Source organism: Lissotriton vulgaris, chromosome 5 (genome assembly GCF_964263255.1).
Source record: "Lissotriton vulgaris chromosome 5, aLisVul1.2, whole genome shotgun sequence".
In the NCBI taxonomy this organism is placed as follows: Eukaryota; Metazoa; Chordata; class Amphibia; order Caudata; family Salamandridae; genus Lissotriton; species Lissotriton vulgaris.
Genome location: NC_141693.1, coordinates 33,330,255 through 33,350,099, shown reverse-complemented (window position 1 = coordinate 33,350,099; position 19,845 = coordinate 33,330,255). Strand labels below are relative to the sequence as shown.

The 19,845-nt window shown below is 45.1% G+C and overlaps 1 protein-coding gene across 1 annotated transcript in view; it reads left to right on the top strand.

Annotated features, from left to right (window-relative positions):
- LOC147710051 (uncharacterized) overlaps window positions 1-19,845 on the top strand; it is a 356,563-nt gene that overhangs the window by 192,309 nt on the left and 144,409 nt on the right. Inside the window, exon 2 of the mRNA XM_086919933.1 lies at window positions 16,133-16,519. Coding sequence (XP_086776059.1) covers window positions 16,133-16,519 — 387 coding nt within the window. The remainder of the gene's footprint in view (window positions 1-16,132; window positions 16,520-19,845) is intronic.

The following is a 19,845-nucleotide window of genomic DNA, read 5'->3' as shown; positions in this document are numbered from 1 at the left end:
CTCTCTTTCCCCTGCCTCTCGCTTCTCTCCTTCCTGGAGTCTGTGACAGGAAAGGCGGTCTCCGCCGCTGTCCTCTCCGCCGCGCACTCTGGGGCGCCCCCTCCCCCACCCCTGATGCCCGTCATGGGCAGCCCCGTGGCACTGCCAGCCTGCACGAGGATGCCATTCACCGAGAGTGCATTCAAATCCCCTCAAAGCTCCCGGCTAATGCACTCGGATCTGGGAAACACGGCCTGAGCCGCAAAAAGGCTGACTTTTCAGACATTATCCCCCCCCCCCCCCCCCCCCCCCCCGCGACCACTGCCAGCGCCTGCCAGGGACCTCTCTGGTCAGAGCGGGGACGAGAAATTACTGCTAGCGCCTAGAGGGCTCTCTCTTGGCAGAGAGAGGGCAGGGACAACTGTCACTGGTTACCGGGGTACTCTCCTCCCAGACAGGATGCAGAGCTTAGTTCTAGCGCTTAGAGGGCCCTCTCCTGCAAGAGAAGGGACGATAAATGACTGATAGCGCCCAGAGGGCTCTCTCCTGCCAGAGAGAGAACAGGGACAACTGGCAGTGGCTACCGGGGCACTCTCCTGATAGACAGGTTCTTAGTTCTAGAGGGCTCGCTCCCGCCAGACAGAGTGCAGAGCTTAGTTCTAGCGCCTAGAGGGCCCTCTCCTGCGCTATGCTGTCTAAAACTTGAAGTGCGGTATACTCCCAACACCGCGCTTCACGTTTTGTTCACTTCCAACCCAACATCTTTTCACATTTATATTGCACCTCCTAAACGCAATTTTGAGCAATGACCCACTTTTTAGGTAAAGTAAGCCTGGTCTCCAGCTTACATATTGTTTAGCTGCTAGTCAAACATTACCGGCTTGTTTCGAAATATATATACGGCGCGTGCATTTTTAAAATCGAGTCAAGAGGTGCAATGTAAAGTGCAAAAAAACACGCGCTTTCTATATTTTGAAACAACAAGCCGGGAATACCTCCTAAACAGAATTCTGTGGCATGACGTACTGTTTCAGGAAAGTCAGCCTGCTCTCCAGCCATGTTTCGTTATTAGTTAAACATTACTGTGTTATTGTTTTAAAATATATACAGAGTGTGCATTTTACAATTGTGTCTAGGAAGTGCAATGTAAGTTGCAAATTGCACGAGCTCTATATATTTTGAAACAACAAGGCGGGAATGTTCGGTCTTTGCTTTACACATCTAGGAAACTGGCAACTTGCGCCACTGGGGGGGGGGCGAGGGGGTGAGGGGCGTGGGAGGGCACAAGGCAGACAGAGCCACCCTCCTTGGTGAATGCCTTGTAAATTGCACGTGTGAGCAGTAAAGAGACCGGAGGCGCCAGGAGTGCACCAAACACACAGACATGCTCCTTAATTAATGTTTCCCCCCAGAGGACAATCATTTAACATTTAACTCCAAACATTTTGCTTCATGTCAATTTAAAATAAAAAGGGTCTGAATTGTTCTCCATTATATAAAGCACACAATGCTGCGATCACACTCTCCATGTATGTTTGGAAATGTTGTTATGGCACTTAATGTCTTTATTTCACTTGTTTAGGAAGCCAGTTTTATAAGCCCAGTGCCCATTTTGCCAGTAATATGTAACACTCCTATTTGCATACATGTTTCAACATTATCCACAATTATAAAAACTTTTAATATTGCTCTGGCAAGTAAACAGTGCCATGCTGAGATGCAAATGTTTCTGCTTACTCTTAATGGCTTCTTTTTAATTCCGCAATTTATGTACATTTGGCTATAGAATGCGAAGAAGTATTTTTCGCAAATGCTCAATTTAAAACAACATTTTTATCAAGAGAATACATTCACGAAATGGATGTGTGCGATTTTGTTGGTGTTTTTGTTCTGTTTTAACCTCTGCCTTACACCTATGACCCCATATTGACAAATTACTGCACCCTTGAGTTTTGAAGGATTCCTTTTATGTCTATAATCCTTTAATCCTCTAATCTCTAGTTGGTGACTGCTTGTGCAGGGTGCACTTTTGAACACTGTTGATTTTCATGTGTCATGCATTTTGTGGATGTGATTTGTAAGATTCAGGTTTATGGTATTGAACAGGGTGTGTCTCCTACTAAGGGTGTCTTTGGCCTGACTCTAGCTGACTGACTCTGCCTGTCACTCTGTATCACTGACTCTGCCTATCACTCTGTCTGAATGACTGTCTGTCACTCTGTCTGACTGAGTCGGTCTGACTGAGTCTGACTGACTGTTTGACTAACTCTATCTGTATGACTAACTTGGTCTGTCTAACTGACTCTGTCTGTCTAACTAACTGTGAATCTGTCAAATGACTCCATCAAAATGACTGACTCTGTCTGGCTCTGTTTATCTGAATCTGTCTCTCTGTATTCCTCTGTCTGGCAATGTATATGACTATATATGTCAGACTGTCTGTCTGTCTTACTCTGTCTGACTATACCTAAGTCTATCCGTCTCACTCGGTCTGTCTGACTGTCTGTCTGTCTAACACTGTCTAACTCTATCTGACACTGTCTAACTGTAACACTGTCTGTATGTAGTAAGTGTTATGCTATCTATCTATCGCCCTCACTCAATCACCCTCACTCTATCTATCTATCGCCCCTCACTCTATCAATCTATCTATCTATCGCCCTCACTCTATCGCCCTCTATCTATCTATCGCCTTCACTCTATAGATCTATCTATCTAGCTATCTAGCTAGCGCACACTCTATCTATCTATCTATCGCCATCGCTCTATCTAACAATCGCTATCTATCTATCTATCTATCTATCTATCTATCTATCTATCTATCTATCTATCTATCTATCTATCTATCTATCTATCTATCTATCTATCTATCTATCTATCTATCTATCTATCTATCTATCTATCTCACTCTATCTATCTATCGCCCTCTAGCTATCTATTGCCGTCACTCTATATACCTATCTATCGCCCAAACTCTATCTATCGCCCTCACTATATCTATCTATCGCACTCACTATATCTATCTGTCTATCTATCACCCTCACTCTATCTGTCTATCTATCGCCATCACTGTATCTATCAATCATCCTCACTCTATTTATCTATTTATCGCCCTCCCTATATCTATCTACCGCCCTCACTCTATCTATCTATCGCACCAACACAACGTCACTCAACAGCACCACAGCATCACTCGTCGCAAACACAACATCACTCAGCGCCAATACAGCATCAAGCTGGGCAACCATTCAAGAACAACTGGTTCAAATATGTTCTTTCAATGTTTCAAGCTTTATTACAAATTTCACAAAAAACATGTTAATATTTCACGTCTGTTCTCGGATTTTCGTCACAATAAAATACAATGAACATAATCTTCACAAAAGTTCATTAGAACAGTTTATACTACTGCCATTAAACATTACAATAACTTTTATTTAAGTATTAATTATTTACAAAAATTAAAAGACACTGTTATTAGTAATATCAATACATATATGCCACATAAAAACAAAACATTTTGCTTTACAAATGCTATAGGTGTCACATTTGCGAAAGTTAAAACAATTGGCATTATCAATGACAAAGCTATTACTTTCGCTAATTTCAAAACCAGCACATTTAAAAAAAAAATTGTCATGTACAATACCAATAGCTCAAACTCTCCTAATGCGAGACCTATTGCATTGCAAATACTTGTTAATAAAGGCAGTACATTGCTTTTTGGGCATGCGCAGAGAATGAGGATCGACAGGTCGAATCCCAGGTTCAAGCGCATGTGTACTATCTTACAGTGTGATGATCGGCTGCGTAAGACATTAACTACGGAAGGCATGCGCATGCGCGATAGTTGAACATACCTTCACAACCGGCGCGCACGCGCGGATGCATTGCCTTTCATCTGGGGATAGCAAATCAGGCGAAGCGGGTCCGGGCGCATGCGCATTGCAAGACATCTGTCGGCGGGGCTAATACGCGTGTGCGCAAGTTTGGAGCCTAGTGTCTCCTACAGTGCGCATGCGCAGATGCGCTGTTCAACTCCAGGAATGGGCAATCGTTGCGTCAGGTGAAACGAGTGTTATCCAATTAGGGGGCCTATAAAAGAAGACTCACTCTGCCGGTTCGGTACCTCCCCTTCGGCTTGGTCTACACCCGAGGTGCCGACGGATAGGTGAGTGTGGCTCTGCATCTTCTTGCCATGATGTGTGTATTTTTGATCCTTGATAGACTACCAGTGACTCTGCTGGTCTTTATAATCATTGGGGCCACATTCTTGATTGCTTTCAGGTTATACACTTTAGTAACATGGCTAATATTTTCTTCACCTAAGTTTCTTCACCTAATTTTGAATAGACATTTCTCTCAAGATACAGCAAGTGACAATTCTCAGTATTTAAGAATTGTGGGCTCTCTTTATCGCCATCTATTAACCACTCTACATGGTTTTCACCTTTCTTTAAATCCTTCAATAGTATGGTTGAGTCTGCAGTACAGGTTCATGGTCTGTTTTCAGTTTTTTCAACAACAAGGTTTTTAGTTAATGTTGCAGGGAGAGAGACACTTACAGATCTATATCTTGAGTGTTCTCTTGTATCCCATTACAGAGCGGGGCCTCATGTACCGAGCAGTTGCCGGGTGAGGTGTGGCTTTCTCCCACATAAAGCTGGGTGAGTACTTTTCTAAAATTATTTTCTAAATTATTTTCTAAAATGTATTCTAAAATTCACTCCAAAAATTCATGATTTTTTGAGTAACACAAGATGTGTGCAGCCATTTTTTGAGTTTTTAAGTCTCGTAGCGAAAACACAGCGCGTAAGCGCTGTGTCTCGCCAGAGATCTTTTGTTGCTGACTCTGCTTCCCAGGAGGCAGCACCGGCCACGCGCATCTCGCAAAAGTCGATCGGCGCAGGCCACGCGCGCGCGAACGCGCTCGCTGTGTCTGTCTCCTGGGAAGCGCATACATACACAGGCACACTTCCCCCTGCACGCATGCGCACACACATACACAAGCACACATACACGCACGGAGAGACATCCCCCCCCTCCCCCCTCGCACACACAGACACAAGCACACATACACGCATGGAGAGACATTCGCCCATTCCCCCCCCCGCACACACAGACACACGCACAGATACAGACCCCCGCCCCCGCTCCCGCTCACCTGCACTCCGGACTTGTGCAGCCTCCGACCGCGGGGCTCTCCGGGCATGGGAGCCCGCGTCACCACTGCTCCTCCAGGCACTCCGTGGGCGCGGGCTTCACAAAACGGATGTCCCGCCCCACGATAGGTTTCGTTTTGCGTGCACGCACGCGCCGAGGTGATGGGCGCGCTCAGCAACGCCGTCTTCCTGACCGCGCTCTGCTTCACCATCCTGATGGAGGCCGTGCTGCGCCTGCTGTCCATCTGGCCATCTCTTTTCCCAGTTTGTCCCGTTCTCCTCCTCAATGCAAACGCTCCACTTCTTTCGCCGGTGGCTGCACAACCGAGAGCGCTTTAAAAAGCAGTTTTAAGCACACATTGACAAAATAAGCACCCTCCGATAGAATAGGCAGTGTTTGTTAGGCTAGCCCTGAATCAAATTCTAATTTACATAATTACACATGTTTACTACCTGAGCCGGTGGAACAAGTTTTTGGGGTTTTAAGTTTTACAGAGGTTATGTTGGGTGCATTTGTAAAGCGCTCAAGCACCTGTCGAGATGTAATCACCACAATGCATCAGCGTGAGAGGTGAACGGGCGAGGGTGAGTCGGTGTTTCCAGCAGGTGGAAGAGAAAGGGTTCAAATAACTCCTTTGCTAATTTGTTTGCTGCGAAATGGTCGATGCTTGCTCGGTTTTGACCCGTGGTGAGGTGAATAATAACTGCGTCAGGCCCGTGCATGAGGTGCATCATTAGAGCTGCGTTTGTTCATTACCCCTCTGCTAATCCACTGCTTTCCCACCCTCCCTGCTCACTTCTGTTAGCCTAGAACATTACCCTTTATCCCCTCACGCCCCTGCGCTATCCCGCACTTTATTTCCACCTTTGCTTATGTATTTTTTACGTTTTAGGAGATGCAATTTGCTATGGGTGGCTAATGTGCGGGCACCACTCATTTGTATGTTCCTCTAAATTTCATTGAGGTACAAGTCTTTCACAGCAGAGGCGATCAGCAGTATAGGCAAAGTGTGCACGTAGTTTCATGCAAGGCTTCGGTTCTGCAGTGCTCACAACACAAAAAACAAGCAGGTGGAGTCAAGATGGACGGCACGTCCCAGGAGGTCATACCATGTCTTGGATTTTTGGCCCATCTTGGAGTCATCGAGTACAAGTTCCTTGTGTTTCAAGAGTGTTCTTTGCTAAGTAGTTAAGACATATACAGCCTGATTCATGATTGGGAGGTTTTGCGAGTCTGAAATAGCGAATCATAAGGAATCGCTATTCCAGACTCGCAAAACGGGATTCATGTAGGAATAGCAAATTTTTTTGCGATTCCTACTAATTCCTTATTTGCGATTAGCAAATTGCTAATCGCAAATAAGGAATAACTCCCCATTCATTCCTATGGGCCAAAAGGCCCATAGGAATGAATGGGGAGTATTCCTTATTTGCGGTTAGCAATTAGCTAATCGCAAATAAGATAGCGATTTAAAGGGTGCCAGGGGTGTCCAGAGGACACCCTGTAGCACCCCTTAAATGCTAATTTAAACAGGTGTTGCGCGCACACATGTCCAAAGGACATGTGTGTGTGCAACATGCAACTCAGAAAAATGCTTTTAAAAGCATTTTTCTAAGTTTTCGCTATTTACCACGAGGTTTGACCTCGCGGTAAATAGCGGGCCGAAATTGCGAATTCGCAAATTTTAAATGGATGATGAATTGCATTTAAGGAATCTCAAATAGAGATTCCTTAAATGTAATTCATCGCAAAATAGCGAAATCGCTATTACCGATTTTTGCATTTGGGATGATGAATCCCAAATGCAAAAATAGCGCTCGCAAAGGGCCAGATTCTCAGAATCTGGCCCTTTGCGAGCCGATTTCGGCTTGATGAATCAGGCTGTTAGTAGATACAGCCTGACTGTGGTCAGACAGCGTCTGCAATATGCTGTGCCTGGAAATATTCAAAGACTTCAGGATACAGAGAAGTATTTTGGATACTACTTGAAATCAAGGATTTAGACATTTGATATCTGCACATTACTATAGTTCTCCTTCCAAAGCCTGTAAACTCTAAATGCACCTACAGGTCTCCAAGATCTACAAGAATTCTCAACTTATAAAGACTTCATTCATATTTTCTGTTTGCTTCATGTATGGTAAGAAGGTGCTGATAGTGGTGGGGAAGTGAATGCTTGTTGTCAAGTTGAAAGGTACAAAACCAATCGGTATTCATTATGTTAAAGTTGATAAACTTAAGAATCACGCAGAGCACAGACAAATTACAAATCACGGAAGAAAGTTCAAGTTATATCATCTGTTATATTACGAACAGGCGAAAATGCTCAAAGTTATTTCTTATTTCAGATAGTGCAGGTTTAGAGTAGGTGTAACACCAGGAAGAGTGACGATATCCAGTGTCGTGGTTTCTCTCTCTCTCTCTCTCTCATCCCACTCCTCTTGCCACAGGTTCACTGCTCACCAACATAGCGTCCTTTGGTTGGTTGTCAGTGGGCTCAGAGAAGTGAGGAGACTGACATTGCTCTTGCTGCTCCCAGATTGCCTGGTAAGGGCAAACTTGGCAGCTCCGTTTCCTAATTGACCTTTTGCCCAAGTTTCTTGTTTTCATTTACTAGCCCAAGATTAAAGTCTGCATCCTTAGAATTGAATATTTTAAAAACAAGGCTACAGTGTCATGATACATGCATGTGCAAAAATCGCCAGGCCAAAATACCAAAATGGACGCTGCCTTAGTGAGAAATGCACAAGCATGGGTGCTGATGCATATATTTTATTTATTAAGTTTGACGTTACGCGTACTTGACCTGAGGGCATCAGAGCGATTCGTAGAGTTAGCACAGGCAGAGTATACTTCAAATTCATTTGGACTGAATACAAAGACATCATGCTGGGGCTATTGGTGTCATGGCCAATATGCTGGAGCTGCATATGTGTGCCGAGATCTATTGTCACTAGGTGTGCTTCCCAGGAGACAGCACCGATTGTGTGTGCCACTGCCATGTCATTTGTTTATCCGGGATCAAGGAGTCAGTAGCTTCGAAACCCTTTGGCAGTTGTTGCAGCACTTATTTGAATAAACACTCTCTGTGCAAGTTTTAGCCGCTGCGTGTTTTCTTCATTTCGGCGGTATTAGGCGACTGAATAAGAAGGTGTGTCACAGGGCAGTAGAAATCAGGGCTGTGAGCACTCCGGCCGGAGCCATGACTATTATATGCACCGCAAACTGCCTTTTAGCTCGTGAAATAAAGTCCCCGCGCGCGCTCTGGCAGCAGGATGTGATGTCTCCTCCTAATGGCGTCATGCTGGTAGTGAGAGCCGCACAGATTGGAAGCACACGATACATTTTAGCAGTTGAGTAAGCCTGTCAGCAAACATAGCTCTACTGCAAGCCCTTGCCTGCTGCAGCAAGGGGAAGCCACCTGCGGCGCGCTGCCACAGACACAGTTTTATCAGCGATTTTAGTGACAGCTGACACAATTTTAGTGACAGCTGAAACACAGAGATATGCGTGACAATGCATTTCAGTGCGGTAATGCGGATTACCACACTGAAATGCACTAGTGTCCACCCCAGACATAACTCTTGGACACTGGCAACAGTGTACTAAGTGGCGCCACACACACCTATTATTTGCCAGGTCCGTTCACGGCAGTCAGCACATTCTGGGAAAAAAGCAGAAAGACATATGTCGAAAGGTAATGGGATATCGTGCTAAGCGGAGTTAACTGCTCTAGAGGGCGGCACCCTGCCTAAAGCAGAAATACCAGCTGCTACATACAGATCATTCTCAACATCCTAAACATGCACATATTAGAGAAATTACAAGTGACGCAGCTTACCAATAAAGCAAGCATTTTGCTAGTGATACATGCAGTGGCGTGTGATAGTGCATAGGCCCTAATTCAAGAAAGGTGAATGAGTTTAGTGCACCCCTGCTGGTAAACAAGAGAGCTATGTTCGACACCCCATTGGGCACTGAGGCCACTGCACATTTCTTACTACCTTTCAGGCACAAACACGTATTTATAAAAAATGCGCTCTCTCTTCCGGTCTGGTGATCTCACTATGTGCTGCCTGGTGTCAACAATGAGACAGCATACATTCTCTCTCTCGCCAATAATGTACTATAGTTGCTCTTGTTCACTATAACAATCCTATCCAGGCCCTTACATGACCATGATAACATTAAACTTTAACCAAACAAATATACAATATTTACATATTTATTTACAAAAAACAAAATAGGCACTTGCAAATCATCCTCATGCGCCAATACAGAGTGTGTAAAAAAATTAATACAACACATTGTCATATACAATGCCAATAACTCAAACTTGAATGCTGCGAGACCTATTGCATTGCAAATGCTTGTTACCACTGTTTTGCATATATGACAGCAACATAACAAGACAGTTTTGGATAGTTGTAGTGTACCAGAGCATTGCACTAATATATTTTTTGTATATATATTTGATATTTCAGGGAAGAAATTGCACCCCCACAGAATGGAAACCTTTGCACATTCGTGCTAACAAGGTTCTGGCAGGGTGTCCTTGAACTATGATCCTTTATATTTTCATTCTTCACATTTTTTCATTTTTGCAGTAGCGCATATAAATCTTGGTCCTGACGAAAGCCGGGTTATTGTTACCTAGACGGCTGAAACATGTCGACCTTTGTTCCTATTGCTATAAGATAGTTATTTTGTCAAACTATCAGCTCATGTTTTTTAATCTTGACACTAGGATAGCCCTTATTAAAGTATGTTTGTGTGTCCTCGTAGTCATTTTTAATCTTCACTTTTCTTTTGCACTGCAAACTATCGGCACCACTGATTGAGATCCCATTTTGGTTGGACCACCTACCAGTTATGAACCAAGTGCAGTCAGGTTCCCCCTGGTAAGGGGTGGATTACACTAAGTTCGGGCTAATATTCCCAGATGACGAGGCTCCACCAAAATGGTGGGCTGATAGGACTTATCTCAATCCAGTGAGGTTGGAGTTGCATTGCTCTTAGCTCACGATCTTCTACCCTTACTCTGCTGTCTTTGTATGTTTTGACCAGTAGTCTCTTCTTTTTTTGTTTGCATGATAATTGGGGATTGGGGACTACAGGGTCGGTAAAAATTATTTCCCTAGGACCCTCGTTCGTAAGTTTGTGTTTTGGTGGGATTAAGAAAGGAAATCCCTACTTTAAATGTTTTCCTGTTACCTAAAAAAATGAACCTGATTTTTGTAACTTTTTAAAACAGCAGTTTGAAATGCAGGATTTTACCCCATGTTTCCTCTTAGCTGAGTCAACAGCCCTTCCTCTCCGTGGCCTACAAACAAAACGACAGCTGTTTCTTAGGTCCAGTTAAAACACAGCTGTTGGAAAGATTTTTTTTTAGTGTTGAAATGTAAGAATGGTGACAGTCTATAGTCTCAATAGTATTCCAAAAGACTGCAAAAAACAGCCCAACAGACTGTTTTATTTTCAAGAAGCCAAAATACACTAAATTCACTAGCTTTGGCTGGCAGAACACCCCAAAAAATCGCTCTGCATATCTCCATTTATAAAAGTGCACAGAAAAGGATCCTTGTTTGTTTTATGTCCATATTTGAATTCCATGGGGATACAGAATCACCAAGGAAGAAATATGTTTTTATATCTAAACCCATTTAGGTATTCCCTCTAGGGGAGCCGGCAAATTCACTTCACATCTCACTATGGTACCTTCAAAGAGCAACATATTCTTCGAAGAGTGCTTGAAACAGGCATGCCAAAAATATTACAACATATGCAAATATTATAACCAAAGTAGCACTTAAGGTACTCTTGTACTGTGTGCCGTTCAAATAAATTCAAAACAGAGAAATTTCTCCTCATTACCTGCCTACACAAATTGCAATTCATATATTCATCCCATACAAATCCAAGTTGGCCAACACAAATTCCAAAATTCCAAAGCCACAGTAAGCGTTACTAAACTACCTTACCAATCCCAGGCATCAAAAACCAACAGCAAGTGTTGCATGAAAACAACGCTTACCAATCACTTGGTGTCCAGATTCTAACTGCCAAGTTCTAAATGACCTAACGATCTTTTTTTTTAGAATACTCATGCCAAAAAGGTTCTCAGTCAGGAGCAGTAAACCGGTGGAGGATCAAAATCAGGAAGGCCAGACCTATACTGGGTTGCAGAGACAGAGAATATCCAGAATCTCCATGCACAGAGTACCTCCTTAGTAGAATCCTGTCCTGTCCACCTCAGTAGATTCCTGTCTTCTGTCAAGATCATTCCCTTGGATAGCCACTTCTCTGATGAGGTCCACGTTGGAGCGCCAGTTGAAGAAAATAGAAACTTTCTCAGGGGTCCCACTGATACCTTGGTCCTTTTAAACCAACAAAGAAGAAATTGGCACAGAAGCTGAAATATAAAAATAATGTATTTATTCACCTCAGATGAGGGAGCCTACGTCACACAGTACCCTCAGAAATTGTATGAGGCAGTCTAAGGAGCACAGAAAACTGGGGCCTTATATATACTAGGGTTACATAGTCAGCATAAGACCAAGGGGCAGTCCTGGCTCATGTAAGCATGCAAAATGCCTAATATGGGCATACAAGATCTGCTTGCTCAACAAAGTGGGAGGAGAGTTACTTCTCCATACAGCAGCAAAAATAGCCCGACAGTTATACAAGAGGAGCAGGTGCATACTACTAGCTAGGCCCTTCTGAGCATGTGCAAGGCTCTGAAGACGGAAACAGGCTATCTAAAATGGCTGCCAAATACAAAATGGCTTTCAGCTCATGCTAACAAATCCCTGCAATCTTTAACATTCTGGCGAGCTATTGTTACTTCTTCTGCACTGTCCGTCATTGTCTGAGCCCATTCTCCGTTCTTGAGTTGTGTTCTCAGAATTCTCTGCATGTCTGATTTTCAGACCTGCTACCTTTTTCTTGGAGAATTGATGTTTTGGTTTGTTTTTCTGAACGTGTTGATCGTCTTTGGACCTCACACGTTCTTCTTTTTGATCTGACCGTCCTCTTCTTTCGGATGTCTGTGACGATATCTGAAAGGTACGAGAGGAACGTGTATCACTATCTTGATACCTGTCAGTTTTTTTCAAATTATCCCTATTCCTGAGGTTATACCTCTTTTCAGAGGGCTCCTTTTGAGGAGACCTACCTCAGGATTGAGAACGTTTCTCTTTTGAATGTTGTTTGTTATTTTCCCACTTATTTTTAGAAGATTTAGTATTGTGTTTAATAGAGTCCTTTTCAGGACCTTTAGACAGTTGTGGTTTAACTGTGTAATTCTATTAATTCTTGTATGTTATTAAATAATTCCTCATCTGACATTGTTTCAATGTCAGGATGAGGTGTGTAGCCGGCTAAAATCGTCCATGTTGCTCCTGGTCTACCTAATTGACCGAGCCTGGTAATGTGATTGAAATGTTTTAGGGCACCTTTAAACCAGAGATTATGCTCCTGGTATGTGAGTGGAATTTCAACATCCTCGAAAGGAATATATTCCTCAGGTGAATCATCTTATTTGTAGAAGTCAAACATATGTGTTACTGGATTTGATTGTGGCAACACTATCCATGAATAGAATACCTCTGTCTGGAAAGATTCATGTGCCTCTATCACAAAAACTGCTCTACCACCTCTCTGTGTTAGGCCATGCTTTATATGTTTTAAAGTGATGTCTCTCCTTAGATTCGAAGGGATGTTTGTAGCCTCCTCATCGGTTTCATTAAAACCTGTATGATTAAAAGCGGTTACGACTGGGTCAGCCGCAGCTCCACCGTTTACGGTGTTAGTCTCGTCGTTGGACATTGTTTAATGAAAAATGCAGAGCAAGTTTCAAGGGAACAGAGATAAGGTGCACAATATTTTTGGAACACTGTATCCTTCAACGTTGAACAAACCAAACCGCTAATACATAGTATTTTCGTCCTACTCAGCTATGGCGGGTATTATCCCTACCCACTCCAAACGTCTTATGCAGTATTATGAATAGGGGTCTCTGAGAAAATCACGACTGAGTTACTTCAGTGTCTAGCGTTAAATTAGTGCCTTACCAAACCGTTGGGCGCCATGTAGTGTAGCTCCTATTTCCCTTATAGGCTCTGCGCATTGGAATAATTTACACTATAGTTTTTGCAAAGGACTGAGGTCAGAATGCCTCTATCGAGTATATTAAACCTAATTACTTGTGTGCCAGCGAACTCAGAGGTCACTAGAAACTTCTCGAATAAACAAGAAGGGAGTAGTTTCTGACAAACGCATAAACATGACAACTTTGTTTCCCTTTAGAATCGGAACAGTCTCAGAATCGTGGAAACAATAGATAACAGTTTCACTCAATTAATCGTGCATGTTTAGTTTCTTCAGAGTTACACAGAAATAGATAGACAGGCGTTTCAATAAAAGGATTTATTGAACAGTCTTATTTCTCATGCATGAGATATGAGCTGTTACGATCGCAAGACAGCATGCAAAATATAAGAAGTACAACGTAAGCAGTAAGAAGAAATAATACTGCAATAGCACAGTCTTTTAGCTATGACATATATTCATATCAACATACATAAATAACACAGGCTAAAATGTGAATACTCATCTGGTGCTTCTAAGTAGTTCTACCCCAGTGTACCTAACCTAAGTGTAGTTCGAGGTAAGAAGTAGGTGCATTTTTCTATAGTATAGTTTAGCTATAGTTTAGTATTGCCAAGAGTCCCTCTAGGTTCTAGTCTGTTCCATACCTTAGAATGTGAGAGGTGGGAATCTCATTCTGGGTCTCAATCCCTAACACCCCGCGAAGGGAGTCAAGACACTGGAAGCTGGATTCTCTGCGAGCAGGATGACCGCGTCTGGTCAGTGCATCAGGCAGGGACTCGAATTCCTTCCGAACTTGCCGTGGCGAGTCGTATCGAGCTGTGTAGCCGAGCCGTGCCATACCGAGCTGTATCGAGCTGTGGTAAGTGAAGGTATATTTATACCTGGAAGGTGCCTAGGAATTCTAGCATTGGCGTAAAGTCGGGCAGAGGAAGACGTCATGAATGAACCCCTAAGGAATTGTTGTTCATGCATAATAAATGAGTTCTTGGAGAAATCAATATTCCAAGCACGGAATGTCCCATGGCTTAAGGGTCTGGTTTCTAAGAACTCATTGTGATGCGGGATGGACGAATGTAGGTGACCATGCCTGTATTTGGATATCATGGCTGATATCCTAAATAAGGACTGGGATTCTGTGCCTAAATAAGGGCAATGTGAGTTGTGCCTATAAAAGGGCATTATTCGGAAAACCTATGTATGGGTATCTAAATTGGTCACACAACAGAGGCCTCGACGCCAGTACTATCAGCGGCCTCGACCCCAGTACTCTCAGAGTCCTCAACGCCAGTACTACCAGAGGACTCGACGCCAGTCCTACCAGGGGTCTCGATGCCAGTACTATCAGAGGAGTCGACGCTAATACTACCAGAGGCCTTGACGCCAGTACTATCAGAGGCCTCAATGGCAGTACTACTAGAGGCCTCACGCCAGTACTACCAGAGGCCTCGATGCCAGTACTACCAGAGGCCTTGACACCAGTACGACCAGAGGCCTCGACACCAGTACTACCAGAGGCCTCGATGCCAGTACTACCAGAGGCCTTGACACCAGTACTACCAGAGACCTCGATGCCAGTACTACCAGAGGCCTCGACACCAGTACTACCAGAGGCTTCGACGCCAGTACTACTAGAGGCCTCAACACCAGTACTATCAGAGGTTTCGACGCCAGTACTACCAGAGGCCTCGATGCCAGTAGTATCAGAGGCCTCAACGCCAAAAGTTGTGACTTCCATGTTGGCCTATGTGCCACTCTAGTAAGGTATTTTACCCCCACCTTACCCTTCAAAGGAGGGGGAGAGACTTAATTGGCTGAACTCCTAAATGGTGTTGAGCTGTTGCACTGATTGCACAAGAGACCATTGTGTAGATGACAAGCTCTTTGTAGGATCCTCTGTAGCAAAGAAAGAAACAGCGGTGCAGAACCCCCCCCCCCCCCCAATGAAGATGGATAATCCGTTGCACCATAACCTTCTGCATTGCTGTCCAAAGAGCCACCCCTGAAAGCCTGCAGACTCATTCCATCTGAGCCACGGCCTCTACAAAGGAACTGGGCTGCAACATGATCGTCGCTGCATTTGTTCACAAAACACTACTGCTTTGACTGTCAGGTGGGCCATTTTGCCTGCTCGCTCCTGCTGGACTTTCTGGTCTAGTTCTTTTTCTCAGACACTCCAATTTAGGGAGGCTCTGCTGCGGTATCTATTCAAGAGGTGAGGAATCTGTAGTTAAACATATCCATTAGAAGAAATAATTGCTTACGTTCGGTAACACTCTTTCTGGTGGATACACTATCTAACAGCAGATTCCTCACTGGCCTCATACATGGTTGTTCTGTGGAGTGGACTCTTGACCATCATAATATGGTTCCAAGAGGTTATGGCACACTGTCACCTGCAACCGCACCTGAGGGTGCAGATGGATAAAGATAAGGAAACCGATGTAAGCTCTTAGGTTTTGGGCTCTATGTGAACTTTGCTCACTCCTTTCAGGGTGATACAGAACCAACGATGAGCCTGATGGCACAACCTGTCGGCATGTGGGAGCATCGATGAAGAACATTCTCCACACCCAGTCTAGCGCCTTGGGACAGTCTTAAGGTGAGGAATCTGCAATTAGAGTATCCACCAGAAAGAGTGATACTGAAGGTAGGTAACGTGTTTGTCTGGCACCTTCAGTCACTGCGGACCTGTGGTCTCCAGCCAATAGAATAACTTTATTCTGCATAGTATTTTGTTATTCTGAATGATTGCAGTGCACATGCTTTGTGTTTAACATCAATCTCTTCTGCATTCTGCTGTTGGATACAAAGATCTCAACTCATATTTATGAAGAATCCAACCACCAATATTGGACCCTCTCTCATATCTTTTCTGCAGGTGCCTCCTCTAACCTCTCCATCTTCGTCCACCAGAACCCAGTGTTTGCCACAGTCAACCAGTCTGTCCTTCTGCCTGTCTCGTATCGCTTCATTCGGGCACAGGAATGGGTTGAAATCAGATGGTCGGTGTTGAGGAACAATCGCCATATTGTGACAACCAGGAATAGAAAGTGTTCCTGGGAGGAAGAGGCCAGAGAACCTGTGTGTGGAGGCCAGGTGGAAAGCAAGGCCCCTGAATACCGCCATCGGGTGATGCTCTTTGGTAACGCCTCCTTGCTGATCCAAGATGTAATGCTGGAAGATGCCGGGAGTTACGCGGTATCAATACAGGCCTTGGATGTTTTGGACACAAAGGTGATCAACGTCTCAGTGACACAAGGCACAGGTAGGATCACAAGAAGTCATTCAAATATTCTCTGCTGCTCTGTGTATCTCACTCATTCTACTAAAATGTAGTTGATTCTCTTTCAGGTTAATAGTTTATTGAAGAGTTCAGTGACATTCAACAGAATGAACCACATCCAATCTTATGTGCATTCAAAAAATGAAGGGGCAGATTCACAAGCCCCATGCGCCACCCGTATGTCACTTCTCCTATGTTAAAAAAATCTCTTGATGTACAAAGTTTTGACCGTCAATTTATACAGTTCATAAGGTACAATAAAATGTTCCCTACATTCCAAAATGAGCACATTAGTTGTTAATCAATCAAATGTGCGCATCTGCTAAGGACACAGATGGCTCTCAACCTCAAGGAGAGCTAATGTGGGCCAGTGTGTATGTTTTCTTATGTCCGGCATGAAGAGCACATGATCACTACCTGTGGTGTGCATGTCGTGTCCTGATTGGTTGAGTGTACCTATCTACATGTGGTATCTAGCTTTGTGGTATTACTGGGGAATGTGAGCCTTTCGCCAAACGTGTTTTATTGGGGCCAAGTATGTCAGCCTTGTTTGTGGTGCTACTATCTATCTGTGGGATAAATCAGGTTTTCCCTGGGTGCGTGTTTGCCTTTAGTTTATGGGGGACCCTACCTGTGACCTGTTACAGGCATGGGCATAGGTCACAGGTCCTGACTGACCACGTGTCTCTGACTCGGGATTGATGGGGAGGCCCCTTAAGTGAATCCAACAACAATGATGTGAGTTCATTGGAACTCCTAAAACTAATATGGCAGCCACTGGTATAATTTTTATTAGGTCGAGCCTAGAGCAGCGCATGCGCTGCTTGCTAGACTTTTAGTAAGGGGGTTTTCAAAGTGCTACCCACAAGCTTTTCCTGGCCTGAAGCTTGCAAGCACGCTCACGTGCAATCGCGCAGCCGCCATCTGCCTTTCTTATCTCATTAAGCCTTGTTTTACGGTTACGAGCCATCATGGCCAACAACACCACCACCCTGCTAGACAACCTCGCCAACCTCGGACTCAAGCAACTGGTCAACAGTCCACCCACTACGCGGGCCACACGCTGGACCCCATCTTCTCCTCCAGCAACCACATCTCCTTCAGCCACTCCACCGGACTTCACTGGACTGACCACAGCTGCGTCCACTTCAACTTCAGGAAAACCACAACCCACCACCGCCCGCAACACGCTCCCCGTAGATGCTGGAGCAAGATCACCACTGACCAGCTCACCACCTCCCTGAGCCAAAACCAACCCTCCTACACTACGGACCCCAACGAAGCAGCTCTCAACCTCACACAGTGGATCACCAACTGCGCCGACGACCTTGCACCACTGAAGAACCCTCCCAGCAATTCCGACAGCAAGAAAGCCTCATGGTTCACCAACAATCTCAAAGACTCCAAAAAATCCTGCCGTACCCTCGAACAAACTTGGCGCAACGACCAGTCATCAGGAAACATAACAGCCCTCAAGACCGCCATTCGCAAACACCACCAGCTGATCCGCACCACCAAAAGGATAGCATTCAGAGACCGACTGGACAACAACTCCCACAACAGCAAGGAGCTCTTCAGCATCGTCAAAGAGCTCTCCAACCCCAGCGACATCACGCCATCACAAGACCTTTGCAACTCACTCGCCACGTTCTTCCACCGCAAGATCACCGATTTCCACGACAGCTTCAGCACTCACACCACGTACCCTTCCACCGAGTCTACGCCCCCTACCACCACCCTCTGCACCTGGAACCCCGTCAGCATGGAAGACACCACCCGCACGATGAACACCATCCACTCCGGCTCCCCAGCGGACCCCTGCCCACACCACATCTTCAACAAAGCCGACTCCATCATCGCACCCCAACTCCGGGACATCATTAACAACTCCTTCACATCCGCCACCTTCCCGGAGAGCTGGAAGCATCCGGAGATCAGCGCCCTCCTGAAGATACCCAATGCGGATCCCACAGACCTCAAGAACTTCCGCCCCATCTCGCTCCTCCCCTTCCCAGCTAAAGTCATCGAGAAAACCGTCAACAAACAGCTGACCACCTTCCTCGAGACGAACAACTCCCTCGACCCATCGCAGTCCGGATTTCAAGCGAACCACAGCACCGAGACCGCCCTCATCGCAGCCACCGACAACATAAGGAGCCTGCTGGACAACGGTGAAACGGCCGCCCTCATCCTCCTCGATCTGTTGGCCGCATTCGACACCGTCTGCCACCGCACCCTGACAACCCGTCTCCACCACGCCGGGGTCCAAGGAAAGGCCCTGGAATGGCTCACTTCCTTCCTCTCCGACAGAACTCAGAGAGTCCGTCTCCCGCCCTTCCGCACAGCACCCACCAAGTTCATCTGTGGCGTATCCCAAGGATCCTCACCCAGCCCTACCCTCTTCAATGTCTACATGAGCCCCCTCACAGCCATCGCACGCAAACACAACTTCAACATCATCTCCTACGCCGACGACACCCAACTGATCCTCTCCCTCACCAACGACCCCGCCAACGCCAGAGCCAGCTTCCAGAAAGGAATGAAAGACATTGCAGAATGGATGAACCTCAGCCGTCTGAAGCTGAACTCAGACAAGACGGAAGTCCTCATCCTCGGACCATCCCCCTCCGCCTGGGACGACTCCTGGTGGCCCCCTGCCCTGGGAACCGCCCCCAAGCCCACGGACCACGCACGCAACCTGGGGTTTATTTATTTATTTATTTATTTATTTATTTTTAGAGTTTTCTATAGCGCGAACTTGAACCGATTAGGTTATCAGAGCGCTTTACATAGCACCAGTTCCGTTACATGTTATCACAGCAGTTTACATAGAATCAGTTACGTTACACATTTCAGGAACTTGAACCGATTAGGTTATCAAAGCGCTTTACATAGCGCCAGTTCCGTTACATGTTATCAAAGCACTTTACATAGAATCAGTTACGTTACACATTTCAGGAACACGTTTCTTTTTGTTCTAGTGATTAGGGTTATCTCTTCACACGGGGGAAGGGATACACCTGGCTATATTCCAACAGTCACACAGGCGACTAGTCGTTACAGCTATAACTCTAAACACAGGGAGGGGATACACATGGATACAATCTAAGAATCACATAGGATACTAGTCATTAGAGTTATCTTCTATCTACACAGGAGGGATATGACTGGAAACACTCTAAGGGTCACATAGGGGTGGTAGAGAGTACAGAGGTCCACTGCAAACACTAGTGATAAGAGTCAACTCACAACTAATTGGTCCCTACTCAATATTTGGAGGGTACACAATAGAGGTATGCACAAATACT